Source organism: Lontra canadensis, unplaced genomic scaffold (assembly GCF_010015895.1).
Source record: "Lontra canadensis isolate GAN:19392208 unplaced genomic scaffold, GSC_riverotter_1.0 scaffold55, whole genome shotgun sequence".
Lineage (NCBI taxonomy): Eukaryota > Metazoa > Chordata > Mammalia > Carnivora > Mustelidae > Lontra > Lontra canadensis.
Genome location: NW_022631049.1, coordinates 5,172,877 through 5,200,240, shown reverse-complemented (window position 1 = coordinate 5,200,240; position 27,364 = coordinate 5,172,877). Strand labels below are relative to the sequence as shown.

The window sequence follows — 27,364 nt, the reverse complement described above, 5'->3', positions numbered from 1 at the left end:
ATGGACATTTAAGCAGTTTCTAGATTTTTCGCTATCCCTAACACCACCACCAGTGAATCTCCTTATGCCTATCCCCTTGTGTCCTTGGACACATCTGGAATGGCCTACATTATTAACTAAATTAGTTCAGTTGGTCCGTCATCAACCCCCACTATACGGTCACACTTTGAAGAATTTCAGCAGCCATGCTGTCTAGGTCAGAGAAGAAAAGACACATCAGCAATTCTAACTTTCCCCAGCGATACATTTACTGATCTCACCTTTACAGAGACCTCACTGGTGTAACTGATTATTCAGCACAGTTCGCTGATGTTACTTGGATGTGGTCGATACAGGGTAATGTGAACAGACAGCTGAATATGAAGAGCCTAATACTTGCTCTATGAGTTGTTCATGGAATTATGAGAACATTTGTTCTCCTAAAAGCTCAGGATGCCAACTCCTTCTTAATAAAACATTAGTTTAGCTCTATTGGGTTGCAATTAACCTCTCTGTCATGCACTGCCTAATCTTAAAAATAAGAGGAAGTCACAGAGGCAGTTAAATCAATCTACTAGACTGCAACACAAGATTCTAATCTATACGAGAAAAGCTTAGGTAAACAATTATACTCTTCGCCAAAGAGACTACATGGCATAATTACTCATTTTTCATCTGTTGTTTCCTTTCTAAAGAAAACCATTGGCTTCCCACAGGGGAAGGTTGCTATTTTTGCTGTTAGCTTCATTCTATAAGAATTTTTTGTCTCAATTATTGGCATGAAGATGACATAACTATTTGGCACAGGATATTTCACACTGTGAGTGTCTTGGCAGTTTTGGAATCTGTTTGAAAATATCCGTACAGGATAAATGGGCACAGATTTTGGCCCTCTCTTTTAGAGCACATATGGATAATCAACAGAATGGATTTCTTGGCTGTCATTTTTCCCCTTTGTATTATCACAAATGATGAATCAGGTACCATTGACTAATTATCTGAGCAATAGTTCCAAGACTTCAGTACCAGGAACAAAAGATAACAAAATTACTTGCCCCCTTAAATTATTATCAGTAAATTTCTTGGTTCAAAGCAATTCAATTCTATCAGAATCAGTGTTCTCGACTTGTGCTTAATTGCTGTAGGAAAAAAGGAGAGCAGGGTGTTGGGGTGGCCAAACCACAATAATAAGTTTCCACTGGAAAGAATGAGACAGTATGGTGCAGTAGAGAGAACATGGGACTGGCAATCAGTCACACTTTGTATGTCAGGATCTTCAACCGTAAAATAGATATAATGATACTAATTTTCAGAATTATAGGGAAGAGCGATAAAGAATGTAAAGTTCCTGACATATAGTAACTACTCCATCAAAACTGGATTCGTTCCCTTTCCATGGTTTTTACTACCATCCGACATGGTAGAAATCAGAGGTATCATGGACATCACTCAGTGCCATTCTTTTTAAGGGGAAAAAAAAATCAATGTAGAATGAGGTTTTGGTACCATAAGATTCATTATGAGGAAGAGGTGCACTCAGATTGGTTGGCTGCCATCCTGTTATAGCTACTAACCCAGGTACAATTTAGAAATAAAATTCAGAATTAGCCAGTTTACTCAAGTCTTTGAACCATGTATCTGAGTTTCTTGGTTAAAATACCAAATCAAGTAGGAAATTGATCAATTCCAGCCATGGCAAATCCTCGAAGGACTTGGGCCCTTCCTCTAATAACCGGCCCCTTTTCACATTAAGAAGGTCAAATGTAAAGTGCGGAATAGCAGTGGCTGTGGGGGCACTGCTTCCTTGTTAATAATCTCAAGGGGAAACCTTTCAATGTTTCAACCATTAAGCATGACATTTCTGTAGATATATTTGCAGATGCTCTTCATCAAATTTATTAAATTGTCTTCTAACTCTGAAGGAGGAGGAGGAGGAAGGGGAGGGGAAGAGGAAGGGGGAGAGGGAGGAAAGAGATGGTAAAAATACCCTTGCATTGGGATTAAAAGTCCCGTTCTAGCCTGCTAATGTATGGATTCACTTGTCTATTCTGTATCTTAAAATATCATTTCCTATGTCCTAGGTAGAACTCAATTACCTAAGTATGTCTTCAAAATTTTGCAAACACCTCGTATCTCCTCCCTTGCAACAGCCTCAGCTCCCTGATCCTTTGCCCTGATTCTGTTCAATTCACTCACCTTATCAAATCCAACTCTGGTGAAATCCAACTCTTCATTACCTCTTCATCTATACACTTTTGACTAAACATGGTTGGAGCAAAACACATAATTATGCTCACAGGTGCTAGTGGAACTCATGATCACTAGCCCAAGCAGACCTTAGTGCTCAGCAAAGCTCCAAATTCCCTTTGCCCACTCACTCCTCCACCCTCTTAGATTCCCATTTCATACCTACTTCTCTCTCACCACGCCTTCAACACTTCTTCACCATCCTTCCTCTCAGGTGATAACCATGTTTATTTTTTTTTTTTTTGTTTTAAAGATTTTATTTATTTCTTCAAGAGAGACAGAGACAGAGAGAGGGGCAGAAGCAGGATATGGGACTCGATCCCAGGACACTGGAATCATGACACGAGCTGAAGGCAGATGCTTAACTGACCGAGCCACCCAGGAGCCTGATAACCATGTTTTTTATATTACTGAGAAGGTAAGAACAATCAGAAGAAAACTTCCAATATATATTTACTTATCTGTCTCCCTCTTCTCCATTAGAACGAGAAGGAACTATGTATCTCCAGGACCTACAAGGTGCCTGCACCGTTCTGTATGTCTAATAAGAATTTTTGGTTGAGGGAAAAAAAAAATCAGTAAAATAGATAAACAAGGGAAACAGCATTTTCCTACAAGAGTCATAAGTAGGCTCATGTTAAGTAACTCTGGTACCCAGATTTAAATTAAAAGCAAATCTATTATCTCCCAATTCAATGCTCCAGACCTAAATCATTTTGACACTATAGTGTTATCATGAAATCTCGTCTGCTCTTTCTCAAAAGTTCCATGGTCTCTTTTAACTCAACCTAAGAATTTGAGAGACACATTTTTTCTGCCAAGATTTCCAAGATTTCCAAGATTTCCAAACTTTCCTATACTTCTACCTTCACAGAGATAGTAGGACAGAAATAGGATTTAAGGTCATATTTTATTTCTATTGAATTTTTCATATTAATTTTACAGCTCATATGAATAATAGAAAGCAGCTCATATACAGCATTCATAGTTATATTATACAATACTTTTTCAGTAATCTGTTATATATTTGAAAGATGTGGAAAAGTCTCAAAATAAAAGCCTATTTAAAATAAGCTCTTCCTCAGGTGCCTGGGTGGCTCAGTTGGTTAAGCGACTGCCTTCAGCTTAGGTCATGATCCTGGAGTCCCAGGATCAAGTCCCACATCAGGCTCCCTGCTCAGCAGTGAGTCTGCTTCTTCCTCTGACCTTCTCACTCTCATTCCCTCTTTCTCTCTCTCTCATTATTTCTCTCTCAAATAAATAAATAAAATCTTAAAATAAAATAAGCTCTTCCTCTACCAATTCTGGCACTGAAAAGATATAGTCTTCTCTAATGCTTTTCACAATGGGGTCTGATTTTCCCTGCAAATTCTAATCTACATGCCTATCAAGCATATCATTCAAAATGAAATGGTCTGAGTTGTTTGGAGTTTATTCAAATGCCTTTTTTTTTTCTAAGAACAAGATACGCATTTAAGAGATCTTCCTGATGAAGAACCCTGAGATTCTGATGTAAGGATACAAAGATGGAGGTGTAGGCAGATAAATGGAAGGGCATTAACTTGAGAAATAAAAGTCAACTCAATTATTAGCACCTTTTCCCCAATCTTACTATAAAATGTTGCCAACTTTCAGTTTCCATAAATAGACTATATATACTGACACCATCGATGTTCAGCATATCAAAACTGAGAATGTACGGTACTCTCCCTAACTTCAGCAGTGTCAAGAAAACACTTAAAGAGAGAGAAAATAATATTCAAATGTAAACATAAATATAAATATTATTTAAGGGAAAAGATGTGACATGAAAGCTTTTTACTCAGTATTATTGTCATTCAGTGTGAAAGCAAGAGAAATTCATCTGAAGAAAATATGTTAGGTCACAAATCATGTAACAATTATTTATGTTTTATTGAAAAACATATTACTTTAAGATAGTCAGCTGTTAACTGTAGGTTTATCATAGATGTTCAAGTTGAGATTGCCATTCATACTTTGCTAAGAGTTTTTACGATGAATGGGTGCTGGATTTTGTCAAATGCTTGCTCTATGTCAAATGATATGATGATATGATCTTTTTTTAGCCTGTTGAAACGGTAGATTACAGTGTTTAAATTTTTTCATGTTAAACTACCTTTGTATGTGTGGAATAGATCCCACTTGGTTGTCATGTGGGTTCAACTTTTGTTGAGTATCTTTAAATGAGTATTTATGAGAAATACTAATCTATAATGTTTTTTTCTAGCAATGTCTTTTTCTGGTTTTGGTATGAAGTCTCATAGAATATTTTGGTATGAAGTCTCATAGAACGAGTGAGGAGAGTTCTCTCTGCTTCTATTTTTTTGGAAAAGACTGTAGATTTGCCAAAAATAAAAAACAAAAACATCTACTTGTGTTTCTTTATTTTGGAAGTTTATTAATTATTGATTATTTTTAATAGATATAGGATGACTTAGGTTATCTATTTCTCCTGAGTTCTGGCAGTTTGTTTTTCAAAGAAATGGTCCATTTCCCCTAAATTATCAATTCAGTGGCTACAGAGTTGATCAAAATATTCCTCTATAATGCTTTAATGTCCTTGGGATGAGTTGTGATGGTCCTTCTTTAACTTCTGATATTGTTAATCCATGCCTTCTCCCTTTGTTCTTGGTTAGGCTGGCTAGAGGTTTATTAATTTTGATGATCTTTTTTAAAGAACCAGCTTTGAGCTGTAATGATTTTCTCTAATGTTTTCCTATTTTCTACTTCATTGATTTCTGCTCTAAGGTTTCTTATTTCTTGTCTTCAGCTTGCTTTCACTTAAATTGCTCTTCTTTGTCTCCCTATGGTGGAAGCTTAGGTTTTTAAATTTGTATCTTTCTTCTTTTCTCATATATGCATTTAATGTTACATACATTTTGATCTAACCACTACTTTTGTTATATCCCATATATTTGATTACTTGTATTTTCATTTTCAGTTAGTCAAAATAGTTTCCCAATTTATCTTAAGGCTTCTTCTATGAGCCCTGGGTTATTTAGAAATTGGTTAATTTCTAAATATTTGGAGATTTCTTAAGTTCTCTTTCTGTTACTGATTTCTAGTTTAATTCCATTGTGGTCTACCTACAATGCCTTTTAAGATTTCTATTCTTTTATATTGGTCAAGTGCGTTTTATGGCCAGAATTTGATCTATCTAGTGAATGTTCCATATAAGCTTGAGAACACAAATTCTGCTGCTACTGTATGGAGCACCTTGAATTTTAAAACAAACAAGCATTAAACCTAAATACTATTAGAAGACTATTCTATTTTTTTAAAACAGTATTTCAATTCATCCTAAACCTTCTAGACACTGGGTCTATGAGTAAAGGTAGAAGAACAGGTAGAATGAGCCCAAAAGTGAATATTCAGTCTTCTAGGAGATGACTTAATGTACACATTTTCAGAAACATTCACAAGTAAATAGTTCCATGTTATACTTTAAACGATTTATACATTGTAAAATTTCCCTCTTACAACTTGATGCTAATCAAAAACTGACCAAAAACTGACCAAGTATAATACACGTGAATTCATATGTAAGGAATAAGCCTATAAAATTTGTCTACAATTACGATTTCAGTTAGAAAAGATTAAACTTTTGTGCCAGTTTTTTTTAAAGAGGTAAGAAAAGGCAATGCCAAATGCAAAGAGGAAGATTTCATTTTTAGTCTCCTGAGATTATTAAAAACAACATGTCATAAAAACTTCTAAAAGTATTTGAAGTTCTTCATTTATCAGATGCCAGTTTTTAATTTAAACATAACTGGAGAGAATAAAATATGAGTTAGTTACATAGAAAAGGCAATAAAAGCATATGCCACTGACTACTGTTTCCTCTAACTCTCCTCCTGAATATTAAAGTCAGTAAGACTGCATTCCGGATGCTGGCATTTTGCCAGCCACTCTCTTGATAAGAAAATTATTCTTCACATACTATAACAGCATCTACCCAAGAGAAAATACGACAGCTGAATAAGTAAAGGGTGAAAAGTAATCTGAAAAAAGTCAACTAATCAATCTCTAATCAACTCAACAAAATTCAATCAACTAATCAATTGTGCTGTTAAAAGGACTTCACCCAAACCTCTCACAGGTTGTTATATTTTGTTTCCAAAGCTCATCCTGGTAGAAGTTGTCGAAACTCCCATTTATTGATTCTGAATTAATAATGCTCTATGACATTCCTTCCCTATACCTTATCTTACTGTCTCTTATTATAATTTAACTATTAATTCTACTTTGGATAGCCATGCTATTTCCATTCAAATGATATGACTGAATAAAACTAATTCTGGATAATTACTGGCATGAATGTAAAGCAAAAGAATTACCACACAGTAAAATTTTGTTTTCCAGTTCAACCTATGCTTTTTTTTAAATAATAATGTATTTTCTTAGTAATATGTATTTTTAAATAATAATATATTTAATAGACAGCCTAATTCTTAAGTGTGGCCATTCCTCTGAAAATTACCTTTTGTTGGGACTCCTGGGTGGTTCAATTAAAGCAACCAACTCTTGATTTTAGCTCAGATCATGACGTCAGGGTCATGAAATCAAGCCCTACATCAGCTCCACTCTGGGCATGGAGACTGCTTAGGATTCTCTCTCTCTTTCTCTCTCTCTCTCTCTCTCTCTCTCTGCCCCTCCTCTACTCTCTCCAGAAAGAAAGAAAGAAGAGAAGAAAAGAAAAAAGGAAAGGAAAGTTAAGTTAAAGAAAAAGCAAATTACCTTTTGTTGAATCATCCTCTATTGGCTGTTTGAACAACGTAATATCCTTAAAAGTACATAAGAACAAGACCACCTTTTCATGTTCATTTCTTATTGGTGCAATTTGCATATAAAACCAAACAGGGGTTCCTGTAAGAGACAGAAAGGACAACAGAGTGTGACATAGCCACAGCAATGATTTGGTCTCCTGCCTCCCCTCTTTCTTTAGCTGCCAACTGCTATGCCAGGAACAAGCACCAAAACAACAGTATTTTAACTGTTTTCATAATTAAAAAAAAAAAAAAACACAGAAAACCTTTAACTTTGTTTCAATTACTAGTTGCTCAAATATTAATAAACATATTTCAACCCAAAATATCAAAATGTGAAAGTAAAGCTGAGAGTGACATTTTTACCATGCAGGAGCACAAGGGCAGGGTCACAACTTAAGTAACACCAGCATGACCTTTAGGTCTGTGTCCCTACACCTCCTCTGCTCTCTCCAACTTCCTTTTTGTAGTTTCATCATGTGTGACCACTCCTACATGCTGCTCTCTTCCTGTCACTTTGAGGCATGTTTCCAATTGACTTCAACAGCAACCCCTGATGCTCTGATAAGCATTCCCCTTGGAGGAGCCTTTGAAATGCTATTCCTACCTCAAGGCTCTCTCATCAGAGTTCTAAGATGGTTCTATGCCTTTGACAGCACCCCCACATCAGAGAGAGAAGATGTCAGCAACACTTGGTGTCCGCTGTACACAGAGCTCTACCCAAAGCTTTTAAGGCAACCTTAAAGGGGGGAAAAAAAGACGTGCCCGTAGCCCTTGAGATCTAAGGTGTCTTCATGAGCCACCACTTCCTATCTCCTTCACTCAAAGAACAAAGCTTGATTCTGTTGCCATGTTCTTTTTTTCTTTTTTTTGCCTTTCTTCAAATAGTCTTCATTTTTTAATAATATATCAGTTGCATATAACACCCAGTGCTCATCACATCATGTGTCCTCCTTAATACCCATTACCCAATTACCCCATCTCCCTACCCACCTCCCCTCCAGCAACCCCCAGTTTGCTTCCCATAGTCAAGAGTCTCTCATGGTCTTTCTCCCTCTCTGATGACCTCCCATTCAGTTTTCCCTCCCTTCCCCATGATCCTCTGCACTGTCACTATGTTCTTTAAACAATGGTTCCTGCAGACTCCAGAAAACAGAGTTTCAGAGCACTTAAGGCTTTGGATTTGGACAAACCAGGATTTGGCATTATTTCAAACAATAAATATTTAAAGACACAAGAAATGCCTTCAAAGGAGTAATTATCCATTAAACGATAAAACACCAAAGGACTGTTCCATCAGAATCAAGAAGACACATTTTCCATTACATTCTTTCCAAGCCATATTTTCTATCTTAAAGACAAAGGCTTTTGTTAGGTTTGGGATTTGGGAAATGAAATATGAAACTATTAATAATTTCTACATGAGAGTTGATAGCCTGTTAACAGTGCAACGAAAACCAAATTAGAAAAACCTTCATTTAAGGGCGCCTGGGTGGCTCAGTGGGTTAAGCCGCTGCCTTCGGCTCAGGTCATGATCTCAGGGTCCTGGGATCGAGTCCCGCATCGGGCTCTCTGCTCAGCAGGGAGCCTGCTTCCCTCTCTCTCTCTCTCTGCCTGCCTCTCTGTCTACTTGTGATCTCTCCCTGTCAAGTAAATAAATAAAATCTTAAAAAAAAAAAAAAAAAAAAAGAAAAACCTTCATTTAAAAAAAAAAAAAAGAAAGAAAGAAAGAAAGAAAAACCTTCATACCTTTGGCAAAAAAAAAAAATCACAAAGTAATGTCACCACAGTGGGGAACCTAGACAAGAAGAGAGGGCTTAACTACTAGGTTCAAGAAATCAGAGAATTAGAAAGAGGAGGTGTTTATAGAATATTCAGTTTGACAACCATATCCTTTGCAACCCTGGGGCCTGTGAAAACATGGCCCTTTCCAAAATGATCACTGGGTAAGCCAGCAATATCATAAAACCATCACACTATCTCCCAGAGAAGACTATTCTTTGTTCTTCTACACAGTGTACCCAAGAACTGTGAGTGATATACATAGGTCTACAAATTACCAGGCACACATACTAGCATATACATGGCCTATACTATTCCAACACAGTGAGCTTGAGGCAGCCCAGTCATAAACAGAGAAAAGGGCATTAAAAAGTCATTTTCCAAGGTCTGTTAAAAATCTGAAAAGAAAGGATGTTACATTTTGCACCTTCTATGAAAAGAGCAACTTTTCAAATTTTAGCATAGAGTCAGGGCTTTTTTAAAAAACTGCTTTCAGATGTCAAGGCAGATCTTTTTCAAGTAGACTTACAGGGTCAGGTTCCCAAGTAGGCAGAGTATTTGCTGAGTGGCTGGTAAGTAGCCACATTCTGGTTTGGGGGTTCAAGGGAGCAGAAGGTCTGATAGGGTTAGACAGAGAGGCCAGTTGTAGGTGGAAACTCAGGGCTGTGCCTCGGCATTGATTAACTGGGTGGCCCTGGCTATCACAGATGTGCCTTTGTGTAGGCAGAAAGACCCATATAAATCATCAGCCCAGAGCTACTGCTTCCTTCTCAACAGTAGAAATAGTTCCCTGCTAATCAGAGCAATGCACCTTAAAAATAGAGCCTACAAACTGAAATGTCAGTGATGACACATGTTAAATCAGATATCTCAATCTCTCCATTTGCAAAATGCTGTTTAAGCTAATTACTTAATGAAGTGTTAGGAAGACTTAGCATTCAGGAATTCCCAAAACATACCTATAGACATGTGAATTTTTCTAACATTTTTTAAAAGTTACAAGAACATACTTTTTTTAGTTGATGTTCAAGAACCTTCAGGTAACAATTTACAAGATTTTTTAAAGCTCTTTTAAGTGTAGTAGAACTCCACTAAAATACATAAATGGTATCTATCCTTCATATTAATGAAAAAAACTCAATGCAAATAAGAGAATTTCAAAACATTTAAAAAAAGCAAAATACCACCTTGGAAGGAAACTTCTGGAAATGTAAAATTTAAGTTCTTGTTAACATGATTTAAAGGATGTAAGGAAAACAATCTCCACAAAGGTTTTGGTTTTTTTTTAAGATTTTATTTATTTATTTGACAGAGAGCAAGGTAGAGCACACACAAGCAGAGGGAGTGGCAGGCAGAGGGAAAGAGAGAAGCAGGCTCCTTGCTGAGCAGGGAGCCCATGTGGGACGCGATCCCAGGACCCCGGGATCATGACCTGAGCTGAAAGCAGTCACTTAACCAAGTGAGCCACCTAGTGCCCCCCAAAAAAGGTATTTTAAAGAAACTCAGAAACTATGAATTTGGTTCTCATGCTTTAAAATCAGGCAAAGATTTGTTTATTCTCCCTAGTGTCAAAGTGAAATGACTCTAGTAATAAGGAATATCCTTAAATTATTTGTTAAACTTGGAGCACATATCTAAGTCATTCAAAGGAGAACCCTATATGAAAAGGATATAGGGTTTTGATGTATGACTCTAATACAAATTTATCCAAATGTATCCATATGTATCCATATGTATCCACCATGTACCTGGTGAGAAAGACCCAGAGGACACCTCAAGCTTGACATTTCTCTGGTAGAGGCCAGAGCAGATCATTCAGAATGGACTGTGTTCTAGGTGACAAGCCAAAAGACATTTGGCTGTGAATAAAGAGAAATACCTCCTTGGCCTTGATTGTAACATGAAAGATGAAATGATAAGGTATTTCATAAGTAATACCACTAGAGACCACCATTCCCATTACCAAGTGCACTAATTTTAAAGCAATGCTTGTGGTTATGATTATCTCTTTGATGGTCTGTTAATAAAAGAGAAATCTAAGTTCAAGTCTAAATATTTTATAGTGAATAAATGTTTAACTAAGACGGAGAGGATGAATTATGCTGTTAAAAAAAAAAAAAAAATCCAGCCAGCTCTGAACATGGAGCAAGTGCTTCCTGTTGAAGCTAAAATGCTTCCCAAACTGGGGAAGAATTTAGGAACCATCCAGTTCCACTGAGGATAGTAATTGGCTTTGGGACGCCTGGGTGGCACAGTCAGTTGAGTGTCTGACTCTTGATTCAGCTCAGGTCATGATCTCAGGGTCATGAGACTGAGCCCCATGTTGGGCTCCATGCTCAGCGGGGAGTCTGCTTGATATTCCTCTCCTCTGCCCCTCCCACGCATGCTCTCTCCCTTTCTTGTTCTCTCTCAAATAAATAAATAAATCTTTTAAAAAATGATAATTTGCTTTGCTGTCATTTGTCAGTAACATGAAATAAATTGACCCATCTTGTGAAGTGACTGTTCACTAAAAAAAAAAAAAAAAAGGTCAACTTGGGAAAAAGAAACAAAAGTCAGTGACCCGACTAGCCAAAGAAAACAAATTAGAAAGGAAACTTTGTTGTGGTGTCCATTAGTTGTTTTTTGTTTGGCTGGTTTTTTCCTCCAAATTCTAAAAGACATTCTATATCATGAGATCTTATGTGACATATAATGGACAATTAATCATTCACAAATTCCATCCTAGAGAACAGTTCACTATAACCAATACAAATTTACCAGAGGTGAATGGCCTATTCTAAAAGTAGAAAAAACTTCTGTTGGCCTTCCACACAAAAGAGTCAGTTTAGGAAAAGGCCATATCCGTAAAGACCTCAAGTCAATAACACACATCAGCCATGAACATGTAGAAAGGGAATCACACATACTCAATGATACCAATTGCCTTTTCCATTAACCACAAGAAATTAATGAATTCCTCTATCATTTTTAGTTGCTGTAATATAACTATAGGATCTTTACCATGATCATTAACTATAGAACATGTTGCCGCCACCACACACACACAACTCATATTTAAAATGCATCATATTTTCCTGCCATTCCTCAAAAGGTTGCTTTTCATAGGTAGAATCATTAATTAGTTCTGCTATCTGATTTCATCAGCACCCCCTGCCTTTGCCAAGAGAAGGACAAAGTTTGATATTCTCTCTGCCCTATAGCACAACAGCCACTGACCAAAACATAACATTTACCAAGCTGACCCTTCTTATTGGTAATTTAGATACGTACTGTTTTTCTTGTACAGAAGAACTTCAAAGCAGTTTGACTCATAGTTGTCAAAAGTTTGTCTGACTTTCTCAATGGTCTTCTTGTCAGTCAATTCTCCATACATAAAACTGGGAAAAAACAAACAATCCACTTCAGTTCTATGTTGCTTTTCAAATGCTACATAAAATCACATAGTTGTCTCTTTTGATTGAGTATTCAAATATAGTTACAAAATTAAACGCTGCTCCCACAAAACAAACTAAATTATTAAAACAATGTTTTAATCATGACTGTTAAACTTCTTGCTAGAAGCTAGGTTTAGAAGTTATTTCAAATACACACACACACACACACACACACACACAGAATCATCAACCTACATACTTCCTATAGGCATGATTTTCAGTAATTACGGTTTAGTTAAATAACACCAGTTTCACAACAGCACAGTTCAAATTTCAGTTATCGTAGAATATTGACTGTAAGTAACTGCATAAAGTATAAACTTTGCTGTTGGCTCCTGAGCCTACAAATCACTAGTAAACAGTAACTAGTAAACTAGTAAACAGACATCACCATCAGTAACCAATCACATCACTTCTTTCAAAGCCCCTCAGTCTTGGTCATGGTGCCTCTGTTACTCAGTTCATGCACAGACCCAAAGCGTGGAGTTGTGCTGCCTCCTTGGCTCTCAGCAATAAACCCAGGTGACATTTTACAAAAATGGATAATTGAAAGCAGGCATTCGCCATCAAAGATTAAAGTCCAGCAAAAAAATGAAAAATGATAATGCTGAAAGGGACATTCAAATTGAACATAAATGAAGGTATAGATGAAACACAAGACTGTGGCAATGTTGACACTGTTGACACTTGAGAGACTCTAGATGTGAAGCCAGAGGAACTTAGGGAGTGTGAACTTAGCAACATAAATCAGGAAAGCAATTGTGACAAAGAGGATCAAGTTTTCCCAGAGGAAGTGAAGCCAGTAAAAACACTTCACATTAAAAGAACCACAGGAGATAGTTCACAATAGTGAGAGTACAGGAATAAAATAGTTGTGGTTGATGCAGACTGATGGAGGAGTACGAGCATTTACTAAGACGGAAAGAAAAGTTCTCTTCATGTCATGCTATATTATGAGAAGGCAGTATGATTCAAATGACTCATGATAGTTTTTTACAAAGAGATGAAATGCTTTAATTCTCAATGCTTCTTGAGTTCTAAACCACAGTGTGCTAAATATGAGTTTTACCATTATTTGCATTTCCCTGCATTTATAACCAACAGTAAGAGAGTTTTTAATGTTTTGACAGACACTGGTAAAGGTCACAGAATAATCACAAATTTTTCCACTGAGCTTTAAGATTATATTGGTTTCAACTTGCATGGTCTTTTTTATCTTCCCACACTCAAGGATATGTGAAGAGTCCATGTTACACATATAATACATCAACATTCTCATCAGTTACGAGTATTTTCTCAAGACAGGTGCAGGTATGGCTAACAGTAGAAAAATAATGGTGAGAAGTTGAAGAAGATATACACTGTTGCCATGGGTGAGGGAACATACAAAATTCAGGTTAAAGAGTGAGATTCTACAAGCCCCCAAAATCTCCCAATGTTTGAAATTATCTGTTTTTCTAAGAGAACCTCCACAAAAGTCTTGTTATCTACAAAACAGAACTCAGTCAAAGCCTCTAAAACTCCACTCATGAAGCTTTCATGGTTACCAGTTGTGCATCTGGTTTTAGATACATAGTTCTACTAGTTAGGATAACTGTCCACCAGAAAAGAAAACGCAGCATGGGCCAGATACTTTGACTAAGTTTCTGAAGGTTCAAGTCTATCTTTGTTACTGCTTTTCTTCCAGTTTCAATGAGTTCACATATTGGCCAGAGGCTAATCCAAATGAGGTAGGACCTAAAGCTTATACTATCTTAGGGACCCTCTTTAAAGAAAATAATATAAAATTATAAAAAAAAAAAAATTAGGTACAGAGCTTTGGAAGACATCCACTCAAGGGAGGGCCCCTGAAGGTTGAGATTCATTATCCTTATGGGAAATCCCCCCTGAATGTATCAATTTAGAAAATTTACAACAGGAAAAGCATGGTTGAATAGCAACCCCCCCCCAAAAAAAAAAACCACAACAAAACAACTAGAGGATTCAACAGCAATGCCATATCACAAGCAGAAATTACAGAGTCATGGCCCATCTTACAATAACTCCAACCTACGCAACTAGAATTCTAGAAATTAAGAAAGAAAAGGAAATAGATAAAGCTTACCAAAGGCTGCCCAATCCACATCTGCATTGTCAATTACAGTATTTATATCTTTTATTAAAAAAGAAAACTTTCGGGGCCCCTGGTTGGCTCAGTGGGTTAAAGCCTCTGCCTTCAGCTCAGGTCACGATCCCAGGATCCTGGGATCAAGCCCCGAACTGGGCTCTCTGCTTGCCGGGGAGCCCGCTCCCCCCATTTCTCTGCCTGCCTCTCTGAATACTTGTGATCTCTGTCAAATAAATAAAAATCTAAAAAAAAAGAAAACTTTCATTGTCATTATAACAGTAAAATAAGCGAGAGAATCTCAATAAAATGACAGATTCTAACTCCATAATCTCAGAGCCAGACTCATAGAGGAAGCCTCTGGGTCTACCCATAAGAGAGCACTGAAAAACCCTTACTTCTGCCAAAGCCTGAATTCCAGCTCATGACAGTTTCAAGAAAATCTCTTGAAGGCATCACACTGAAACTAGAATTACTCAGTTAAAGGCACCCTCCTTGCCTTCCAAAAAATAAGACACTATTTTAATACTGTTGGTATTTTTTACAGATAGGTGACCTTTTTAATCAAACAGTTTTTTTAAAATGACTGTTTTTTTTAATCTAAAGACTTGTTAGTAGCAAGAAAACATGAAGAATCAGAAAAAAAAAAGTTAGGATAACTAAATGTTTACAGTCTTAAATGGAAAGGAAAGAAAAACCATTTTACCCCTGTTAGTAAATGTCAGAGCTCTATGGTTCAATAAACTAAAACACAATTTCCACAATTGGCCAACAGGAAAACATTTAAAAAAAGAAAGCATCTATAAAATAAGCAATTAAGATAAAAAAAAATTCTTGAAAAATTAACTCTAATAGGATTTAAAAATAAGTTACAACTTAAATTTTAAAAAACTATCGGAAATTGATATGACAATACCACCTAATAAAAAATACAACACAAGTCTGATTCAGTGAAAATTCTAAAGAGAAGAGGAAAACAAGAACTCTTCAAATAAACTCTAAAATTTCTATAATATATTCTTCTCTAATTTAGCTCTCTAACTGGTAAAATTACCTGTCCTAATAGAGGCACTTAAAAAAAAAAAAAAAAAGATTATTACAATCTGAATACTTCCTTAAAAATTAGTCTCTTATTTCTTATGTATTTCACTCATATTTTTCATTTTAAGTTTATTAAACCAAATATATGTGACAGAACACATATGTGAAGTGGTAAAATGCAGCAATAAAAAATATTTCAAAATGAACTATAAAAGATGTTTGAAATGTATTATCCATCCTTCCAATGAAAGTATTTCCATCTGAAGTTGTTCAAATGATACTAAGTCAATGCTTCCACACAGTTTATGAGAATGACACATTTGTTTATTTGCTCAGTTATTTTACACATAAATGTTGAGTGTCTTTATCAAGGTTCCCAGCAGCCTGACTCCAGATGGCTGAAGCTCAATGCATTCTTTGAATGGCTTATGGAATTTGAAGGATACCAAGATTTAGAAATGGTGACCATCAGGCTTTAGAAACTATATACCCATATAATAATTTTGCACATTTTTTTTATGTAAACCCTCCAGGAATACATAATGGGAATATAAAAAAATTTTCAGAACTTCAAATTGCTCTTTTAGAATGCCAAGCTCTCCTTAGAGTAATTATAAATGACTTCTATAGCTGCACTGTTATCTTATTGGAAAGGAAAATAAAATTAAATGCTCAGAAGCTATCTATCCCCACTATAATATTGAGTCGTCATGATAGAACAGAAGACCACTGGACCACTTACAAACTGCATAATTCATGGGCAAGACATATAATTGCTTTGACCTTCAGTTTCCTCATCCGTAAAATGATGATAATGTTCATATACCTCAGAGGGTGAGGGTTTTAAAAAGATAATGCACATGAAGTCACAAATTATAATGTGCTGTACTATGGCTGAATTATGACTGGAATGCTTCTTATGGCTGTGGTTAGAAGAAAGCCCCTCCAGCCCACTACTCTCTAGCTCCTCTACACTTCTGGAACAGGGTTTGTGCCAAGCTTGCTAATGGGCAGTGTCACTGTTTCTTAAAGAGATATGTACATTGGGACGCCTGGGTGGCTCAGTTGGTTAAGCGGCTGCCTTCAGCTCAGGTCATGATCCCAGCGTCCTGGGATCGAGACCCACATTGGGCTCCTTGCTCAGCGGGGAGCCTGCTTCTCCCTCTGCCTCTGCTGCCACTCTGCATGCCTGTGCTTGCTCTTTCTCTCTCTCTCTCTCTCTGGCAAATAAATAAATAAAATCTTTAAAAAAAAAAAAAAGTGGGGGGAGGGCTGACTGGGTGGCTCAGTGGGTTAAGCCTCTGCCTTCAGCTCAGGTCCTGATCTCAGGGTTCTGGGATTGAGTCCCACATCGGGCTCTCTGCTGGGCAGGGAGCCTGCTTCTTCCTCTCTCTCTCTCTACTTGTGATCGCTCTCTGTCAAATAAATAAAATCTTTAAAAAAAAAGGGGGGGGATATGTACATCATTTGGGGCATCTTTTTTTTTTTTTTTAAGATTGTATTTATTTGAGAGAGAGAGCACGCATGAGTGGGATTAGGGGGAGAGGGAGAGAGAGAACCAGACTCCATGCTAAGCAGGAAGCCCAACATGGGGCTCGATCCCAGGACCCTGAGATCATGACCTGAGCTGAAGGCAGGTGTTTAACCAACTGAGCCACCCGGGCACCCCTGTGTGTCTTCTTTCTTTATGAGCCCAGGAGGTTGAGGCATAAATCCACTCACAGCCTGCTCCTGAATATTCTGGCCAGTTTTCTCAACACATAACTGATGGTCCTGGGAATAAGGGACCACCATAGGACTGGCCTATGCTAAATCCAGTTTGCCTAAGCACTGGGCAGTACACCTTTCATGTATTTTCTGCCCTAGCAAATTTCTAAGGACAGGTGGCCTTGGTTTACAGCAGGATTTACTTATTCTTGGATCCCTTGTTCTGCCAACAAAATCTCACAAACAAGCCTTATTATGATACCTACCAGCAAGGATAGCTATAAATGTTGACAGATTTCCAAGGGAGAAAGGAACCTTACAAACGAACAACAACAACAACAACAACAAAAAATACAACCTATTCATGAGTTCTGCCAATCTATCTTAATCTGCTAATAGTCAACAAAGCTCTTGGACTCAAACACCATATTCAGTCACCACAAAAAGGATATTATTATAAGCTGTAATTCACAGGCTAGCAAATGCTTCATCACAGAAAACACACAGATTGGCTTAATGCGGTTGGTAAATGTGGTCTCTCGCTCAGTCAGCCACAAGAATAAAATTAGAAGGGGGGGTAGGGGGGATGGGTGAGCCTGGTGATGGGTATTGAGGAGGGCACGGATGGCATGGAGCACTGGGTGTTATACGCAAACAATGAATCATGGAACACTACCTAACTAACACAACACAATGAAAAAAAAAGCTAATGGGAGAAGGGGCTCAATTGTATAGAGCCAAAGGGTCAAAAAGTAAAAAGCCTGGGAGAGGTGGAGTAAGAAGGAAAATTTACAAACAAATAACACAGCTTTCAAAATCTGTATGAGGTAATTTTGGAATAAAACAAGGCATTACTTTATACATTGAATCGTAACCAGAAGGTTTCACAGCCCATTAATTTATACAAGCTTATAAGGATTTAGATAGAGTCATAAATGGTAGATCCATGGCATGTAATTAACAGAAACTAGGGAGAGCATTGGACATCTCTAACCTTTGGAGTGTAACATCACTGAGGCACCTCTGCTCTCAACACTTTCCCTCTGTGCCACTGTGTGAGGCAGAGCCCTCAGCCAAAAGGAACCGAAGTGACTGACATCCATCATGTGTAATGTGTTCTCACTGGCTGAGATGACCCTGTATTAATAAAACTACTTGTGAAAGACATCCAGTAAAGTGCCTCATAATTGCTTCATTGTGTCATTGATGGCTTGGATAAAGGATTATTAATGAGCCTCCCAGAGGAGGGGAAAAATGTATTTGAAAGCACCTATATACTCCAATCCTCCCTACCTGTATTATTACTCTTCTCACCCTTCTAAAAACAAACAAACAAAAGCAAACAAACAAAAAATTGAAGGGGCTCTTAAAAATCTCAGGTCAATCAAAGGTAAAATACTCAAGTGGTTTCTACCTAATCTATGATATCATGTCTCCATGTCTTGAGATAAGATCAGAAGCTTTTAAATACCCTCTCCCAAAACCTACAACCTCTTTTAAATATGTAATACATTTTGTGCCCTTCAATAAATAACAAAACAGTCCAAAGCCTTGGAAACACAATTATTAGACAGTAAAATGGGCTAGATTTGAAATTCCTACCAATCCTGAAGTGTCATTAGACTGTTTTTCTGAATTTTCAGCCAAAACAAAAATGAGATGGTACCTAGCACACATCCCTTTTTTAAAAATAGAAATGTAAGGTCACCTGGGTGGCTCAGTTGGTTAAGCACCCTACTCTTGATTTCAGCTCAGGTCATGATCTGAGGGTCCCAGGATGGAGCCCCCAAGTCAGGTCCATGCTCAGCATGGAGGATGCTTGTCCCTCCCCTTCTGCTGCTCACCCAGCACCCTCCCTCTCTCAAATAAATAAATTTTTAAAAAATGTTAAGTATATATACTATTGTGTACTATTATGGAGTACAAGGATGTAAGAAACTAGTCACACTCCCTCGTAGCTGCTGAGAGTGGAAACAGAAAGGTACTCTGGACAGAAATTTGGGAGCAGTTAATCTACACATTCTGCCTATATTCTACTATCCAGCAATCCTATTTCTGGCTACAGGGACAGATGATTTTTCATAGGGGGCCACAAGAAGATGTGCATAAGGCTATTTGTTGAATGTAGCAAAGTGTCAGAAGTTGGAGTTCACAGCTACTAGAATGGATAATAAAATAGAGGGCTGGGAAGACAAGAGGAGCACTCCACAACATGAGACATAATGAAATAAGTATTATATGGCAATGAAAAAACAGTTCAAAAACTTAATAATGTTGAGTGAAAACAGTAAGAAACTATCAATCTTACTGCATGCTATGAAATATGTAGATTTTAAAAACAATGTAACATCATTTCAAAAATACCCCTATTTAATCAATGGAAGATGAAGCAGAAAGACACACAATAAACACATTATAAGGAATAACTATGGAAAAGGAAGGGGAATGGACTGAAGGGGAAAAGAAATAAAAGGCAAGAAAAAGAAATAAAATAAAATGGAGACTTTGCCCAGAGGGGTCATAATGTTAGTGGGACAAACCAAGGAGTATGTTTAGTTTCATTTCATGCACCTGGTCTAATGGGAGACCAACAGGGAAGGGCAGAGGAGGAACAAGGAAATGGAAGAACTAAATATTAGCCTCTTGAGATTTGTGAAATCCCAAATTAATTTTTTTCATTTTCCCAAACAACTCATATTTGAGTATTTTAAAAGTAGAATATTAATTTTTATCAGTCACTACTCTGACCCATCAAATGCAAGTTGTATAAAAGATGATTTATTTTTTCCATATATAAAATGTCATATTGTTTCTTCACAGACTGATGCTCACAGATTCGTAGTTTCTTATTCTGTTGTTTGCTTAAAACTTCTCATTATTAAAATCAGTAAAATTCGGGTGCCTGGGTGGCTCAGTCATTAAGCATCTGCCTTCAGCTCAGGTCAGGATCCCAGGTCCTGGGATCAAGGCCCACATCCGGCTCCCTGCAGAGCAAGGAGCCTGCTTCTCCCTCTCCCCCTGCTTGTGTTCCCTCTCTCTGTCTCTATCAGGTAAATAAATAAAATCTTTAAAAAAAAAAAATCAGTAAAAGTCTGAATTATTTGCAAGGCTATCCTCAGTGTCTAACTAGTTATCTCCAACTAGAACTGCAGTGATTCCAAACATTATAATAACTTTTAGCTTTAACAATGTATTTCTGTATGTGTATAAGTTTTTTCTTTCCTTTTCTTTTCCTTGTGTGTGATATTCAAAGGTTTTTATAGATTCATACAGGAACTAGAAAAAATCCATATGTAAAAAAATCAGAATCAGAATGTAGATAGTGCTCTGTGAAATTTTTTTTTTGTTTGTTTGCTTGGGTGATTTTTTTTTTTTTTTTGCTTAAAAAATATGTTAGCTTCTTCCAATGTCTTATTCTTCCAACATATGATTTAGAAAATTAGGCTTCGCCATAATATTTTTTAGCAAACCTACTACTGGACATTTTGACTATTTCTAGGACTTTATTCTTCTTAAAAAATGGTGCAGTAAACAAAATGCGTAGAGTTTAATTTTTTAAAGGGACGAGGAGGCTGAAAAAGGGAGTGCATTAGAATAAATTATGCCTATAAGAAAACCTGATAAGGTTCTGGGGCACCTGGGTGGCTCAGTTGTTAATCGTCTGCCTTCAGCTCAGGTCATGATCCCTGAGTCCTGGGATCCAGCCCAGCATCACTGAGTAAGGAAGGATACTCAGTGGAGAGTCTGCTTCTCTCTCTCTCCCTCTGCTACTCTCTCTCTCTCTCTCTGTCTCTCTCTTTCAAATAAATAAATAAAATCTTTAAAAAACAAAAGAAAGAAAGAAAGGAAGAAAGAAAGAAAGAGAAAGAAAGAAAACCTGATAAGGTTCAACTATCATCTGCTCATGTATCAGATACTAGTCTTCATTGTTCTTTGAAGGCATGAGCTGGTTGCAGTTTTCAGATCAGCAAAACACACTGGGTGTTTTGTGCAATCAAGTAATAATTATTTACGTTAATAGTATCATTTCAGGGGCACCTGGGTGGCTCAGTCAGTTGAACAGCTGATTCTTGGTTCAGGTCATGATCTCAGGGTCCTGGGATCAAGCCACAACACGCTTCAGCTCAGTGGGGAATCTGCTGGTGGATTCTCTCCCTCCCTCTGCTCCTCTCCCCAACTTGCGTGTGTGCGCCTGTGCTCTCCCCCATAAATAAAATTTTTTTTAATTTCTTTAAAAAAGGGGCGCCTGGGTGGCTCAGTGGGTTAAAGCCTCTGCCTTCGGCTCAGGTCATGATCTCAGGGTCCTGGGATCGAGCCCCGCATCGGGCTCTCTGCTTGGCGGGGAGCCTCTTCCTCCTTTCTCTCTCTCTCTCTGCCTTCCTCTCTGACTACTTGCAATCTCTATCAAATAAATAAATAAAAAATCTAAAAAAAAATTATCATTTTGAAAATATCATTTCTAACAATAGTGAAGAAGAACTAGGGGAAAGTTTGCATACTTCTTCCCATGGTGAAAAAGCATAACGTAACGCAGAGCTCTCCACTCTCTACCCACCTTAAACACCATAACACTTGGGATGAAATACAATAAACAAAAGCACATCATAAGAAGCATGGGAGACCTAGGTTAGGGTTTACTACAATGCAAGCCAATCTAATTCAACAAATACAAACACAGAACACTGAACTATATCCTTAGTGCATACAAAAGTGAACAAGATGAAATACCTACCTTAAAGACATTTTTTTAAAAGATTTTATTTATTTATATGACAGAAACACACAGTGAGAGAGGGAACACAAGCAGGGGGAGTGGGAGAGGGAGAAGCAGGCTTCCTGCTGAGCAGGGAACCTGATGCAGGGCTCGATCCCAGGACCCTAGGATCATGACCTGAGTAGAAGGCAGATGCTTCTACTGAGCCACCCCTCCCTCCCTTAAAGACATTTACAATCTATCGCTAATGGTGGGATGGGAAAAGCAGGTCTTTTAGGGGAGATAATATGCTAATGAAACATGCAAGAGTTTTTTTTACTGAACCCTTTGGTAGGACACATTGCACATGCCAATGAAAGGAGACTGGAAGTAGAGGCAGATACACAGAATCAGGAAAAGATGGGAGCAAGACTTTACGATATATCCAGATATGAAGAGGAATAGGTCTCATAAATGACTAAAGCAATAGCAATAAAAATCCCAAGGGATAAGGAAAGTTAGTTTAAGGCCAGATGGTGATTCCAAATAATGAACCACAAGCAAGTCAGAGGAGGAAAATCTTGTCGAGGGCATCGTCAATACCTTTAGGTAGAAGACGGCATCTGAAACAGGCATGGCATGATGCTGGGACGTCCACAGTCCAAAGAGGAAATGGGTATGGGAGCCTCTACAGTCCCTGGAACTCTCTATAGAGCCTGTTCCATAAGCAACATCTACCATAAAGCTAACCTTTTCCTATCCTAAAGCCTTCTGAGACATAAGAGAAGAGAGAAGCTCAATACAGACCTTAACCTCCCAGAACTGAGAACACACACCTCAGTGGTAGCGCCAGCCTGGGAGCTAACATTCACCCAATGGAAGAAAAAGGCACAAAGACATCAATGCTACCGAAGGCAGTTTCTCAATAAGGGCGGGCCACAGTTTTCCATCACTCTTGCTTACCAATTTCAGAAATGGGAGTGAAGATTGAACCTGAAAATAACTTCAGAAAAAGGAGGATTGTGAGGACCAGATAGGTGAAGGAAGAAGATGTTTGAACAAACTATTGCTCACACCTATCTAACATCAGAATCATCCGAAGCCAATGGGTAAAGGTACGGATACCTGCCCCCACCTCCTACCTTGGGTGAGTCTGATTGAACAGGTGATTCCCAGAAGTGAGGTCTGGGAATCTATGTGGTACAAAACCTCTCCAGGTGACTCCTATGTGTAATCAGGTTTAGACTCACTTGTATAGCATGAAATCCCTAGCTTCCATTAAAGATGTAGAATATATGCATGTATTTTTTCAGCATAAATATGTAAAAGACAAATAAATCACTGTATTTCCCTGGGCAAGTCCCTAAACATAACCCTACCTCCGTTTTCTGCTCTGAAAAACAAAGGATTTGGAGTAGAAAATAATTTAGATCCCTTATAGTTCCAAAATAACATGATTTTGTGCTTAGTTAAGTGAGAGCTTTGAAGAAAAATTAACTCAAGGAAAAAAACATCCCATCTGGCCTTACTGAAATATTGTGAAAAAGTTTTTGGATCTAAATTGGTCCCTTTATAGAACTTGCTTTTCTTTTATATGATCTTTTTTCATAATACTCTCTTTAAACTCACAGATATGACATACTTAAGAAAGAATTGTTATAAATAATGTATGTAAAACAGAATCTGGCATTTACACCAAATAAAATAGCAACGGTACAATGTATCAACATCACAAAGTACATATGATTTACACAGGATGTAAAAACATCATTTTGACGTTCTTTAAAGGTTCCTGAATTATGTCCTACTTGGTTGGGGGCTGTTTACTCTGTTCAAGACAGTTTTAGCAGCTCAAGAGTGCTGATGCCATCAGTGGTTCTCGGATATAGGAGGCTCCTTTGATCACTGGGCACCTAGAATAGTTCATGGTTCATCGCAGATGGTCAAAAAATATTTATGGAATGAATGAACAGATTTACAAATGGGCAAAAATCTTTTTCTTTGCACAAGTTCCCCCCAATGGCTCTCAAACTATCTATTCTCATTGACAATTTAGTCTCTTTAATATTCTAATGTAATTTTTACTCTACAGTTTTTATATAAGAGTTAATAGATTCTGGTACCAAGGCGGGGAGGGCGACAGTAGCCATATCAACAAGCAATTCTTGTGACACCAGCTGGGTGTATCACCAGCTAGACCCCAGGACATGACCTTTACCTCCTACATGCTTGTGTTCACCAACCTTTCTTCCACACTTTTCCTTAAGCTCTTCTTTGCAGCTTACCTCTTAATTCGGGCAGAGAGCGAAACCTCTCCTCCAGCGAAAACAGCGGAGCTGACAAGACCTCCAGCCAGCTAGTCCCACCGACCACTTTGGGCTTAACCCCTGACTCGCCATGGGGGACGTCCTCTAGAATGACGGACAACTACCTTCACCTCATTACCATACTAAAATCTCCGCCCCTTGGAGGAGCCTCATTTACATAACATACACTGTGGGTATAGGCGTGCTCCTTAAGGCGAATGCGCGACTTTATGCCCTCCTCTACATATGAAGCTTCCCTATCTAAATATTCATCTTAACCCTAAATAAAAAGAACCCATCCATTCCTGCTCAGGGGAATCACGGCTTTGGAAGCCATTCCGCATAATGACCTTATTTGCTGCAAATAAAGTTTTCTTTGTGCCACTACTCCACCTGGTGCAGTTTCTGACTCACCAAAGAATGAGCTTACACTGGTTAGGTCACAGTTGTACAGTTCAAATGAATTCTGACACTGCCTATGGGGATATAGCAATTCCAGAGGTCAAGGGTTCTGTCATACAAGACCACCCCCCATCCCCCACTCCTCCACTCCAGACACCATTTGAAAACACAAGTTGTTATTTCTACTTCAGACCTAACAACTACAGACCAGAGGTTTTGCTTAATTTGCTAGGGCTGCACACAGAGCTCAAAGAAATATTTTAATTACTAGATCACTGGTTTATTAGAAAAGGATACAACTCAGGCATAGCTAGAACGAAGAGATAGATGCACAGGCAAGGCATCGGGGAAAGCACAGAGTTCCATGCTGTCCCCAGGTGCTCCACTCTCCCAACACCTCCACACGCTCCCCAGCCCAGAAGCTCCCTGAACTCCGTCCTTTGGTGTTTTTATGGAGGCTTCACTACATAGTCGTGATTGATTAAATCCTTGACAACTGGCAATTAATTCAACCTGCAGCCCCCTTCCTTCCCTAGAGGTTGGGAGGGTGAGGAGCTGGAGTACAGAAAGTTTCAACCCTCCAATCACCTGGATGGTTCCCCTGGCAATAGCCTCCTTACTAAGGTTACTTAAGGGCTTTCCAAAGTCACCATTAATATAATAAAATAACAAAATAAAAAATATTGTTCTTATCACAGGAAATTCTAAGGGTTTTAAGAGACCATGCCAGGAGCCATGTCAAAAATCAAATACATATTTCTTTATAAATAAATCCCAGTATCACAGAGAGTATAAGCACAGGAATTTCCCCTTATCTGGGGAGGATCCATTCTAAGACCCACTCCCCCCAACCCCCCCACCCCCACACCCCCCGTGGATGTCTGAAATCGCAGATAATACCCAACACTGTTTAAACTGTTTTTTTTTCCTATACATGCATACCTATGATAAAGTTTATTTATAAATTAGGCAAAGGAAGAGATTAACAATAATAACTAATAATAAAATAGAACAATCATAACAATATACTATAATAAAAGTTATGTGAGTGTGGTCTCTTTCTCTAAGCATCTTACTGTATTGCACTCACCTTTCTTGTGAAGATGTGAAATGAGAAAATGCAAAATAGCATAGCATTTCATAAGAAATGAGAGGAAGTGAGGTGACTGATGTAGGCATCAGAAGAGAAACATCTGCTCCTGGAAGTGGTAAACTGTGGGTAACAAACTACTGAAAGCACGAGACCACAGGGAAAAAACCGCAGGAAGCAAAAAACCACAAAGAAGCAAAACCTAGGTCAAGTAGGAGACTACTGTTAGTTTAGCCTTTAACCACACTGAGCATATACTTAAATTTCAGAAAAGATTCCTGAGCTGTTTTATTACCTACCTGCAAGTGCTGCTTTTCTGCATGACGTCAGCTCGATGATACCCAGAGAGTTTGCAAAAACCGTCATTACTATAAACTACAGGCCAGTCCACAATCTGGGCATTTCCCAGTAAGAAACTCGATTCTAAAGAAGAAAGAAGGAAAATGAAGTTTTTTTATCTTCATTTAACAATGTACTTCTTTCAAGGAAACAAAAAGACAAATTTAAGACAAATACAACTATGGTTTGTTATGATACAAAAAATAAAGCCTATTCTTGAGATTGACATAATCAGTTTAACACGATAATCAAATGTGATCTGCAGTAAATACAAGATTTGCATACAAATTTAAAATTCCACTGAAAAAAAGCCAGTTTATAATACCTCTTTGCATTTGAGTATATTCTAATCTATGAAAACAAGTATGGTTGATATTAAGTAAATGTTAACGACTATAATAATTACACTGAAACACAGATTAATTTATTGAGATTAAGGCTAGAGTCACTTCTCCACTAATTGAGAAAACTAAACTTGATAATATTAAGGCAAATTTGTAGGACTGCTCCAAAAATTCTATTATTATAATTCTGACATGATGGGACAAATTGTCCATTAGATTGATCTTGAGACGTCTAATTTAAAATAACATTGAAGAGGGTGTTTGGGTGGCTTTGGACTCTTGGTTTTAGCTCAGCTCATGATCTCCTGGGTCATGAGATCAAGCCCCACAGAGGGCTCTACGCTCAGTGGGGACTGTGCTTGATATTCTCTCCCTCTGCCCCTCCACTCACTTGCACGCGCACACACATGCATGTTCGCTCGCTCTCTCTTTCAATTAAATAAATAAATCTTTAAAAGAAATTTAAAATAACTTTTAAGATTCCTTTTTCAAAATAAAATTATTCAAATATATTATTTTCAACCACATTCTACACCGAATTTGGAAACTATGATTATTGTAAAAAAAAGGAACATCTCTGGTCTATTTTGCAAGGAGAAGTGATTTTGCTTTAGGTATAAAATAAAATAAGATAAAAACAGAGAGGGAGGTAAACCATAAGAGAATCTTAAAAATAGAGAACAAACTGAGGATTGCTGGAGGGGAGGTGGGTGGGGGTAATGGGCTAAATGGGTAATGGGGATTAAAAAGGGCATTTGCTGGGATGAGCACTGGGGGTTATATATAAGTAATAAATCACTAAATTTAACTCCTGAAACCAATACTATATGTTAATCAACTTGAATTTTAAATGAAAAAATTAATACAAAAATATCTTTTGATACCACCCCTGATTAAAAATCCAATATTTTAAAAAAGTAAATTTTAAGGGAATACTATACTTCAAAAATTCAAAATATCTACCAAAAAAAAAAAAAACTCCTTTGAACTCATATTCAAAATAGCGTCCTAAAAGGGAAATTACCTTATGAGTTTAAGACTTTAAGTTTAAATCCCGAATCAAAGCTGGTCTTCATAAAAATAACTGTGTAATTCAACATTTACTA

At 37.6% G+C, this 27,364-nt stretch overlaps 1 protein-coding gene across 1 annotated transcript in view; it reads right to left on the bottom strand.

The window, feature by feature from the left end:
- The window catches only part of KCNH5 (potassium voltage-gated channel subfamily H member 5), a 314,829-nt gene that overhangs the window by 258,902 nt on the left and 28,563 nt on the right, over positions 1-27,364 (bottom strand). The window contains exons 2-4 of the mRNA XM_032875242.1: positions 25,875-25,998; positions 12,069-12,175; positions 6,985-7,113 (exon numbers count right to left, since the gene is read on the bottom strand). Coding sequence (XP_032731133.1) covers positions 6,985-7,113; positions 12,069-12,175; positions 25,875-25,998 — 360 coding nt within the window. The remainder of the gene's footprint in view (positions 1-6,984; positions 7,114-12,068; positions 12,176-25,874; positions 25,999-27,364) is intronic.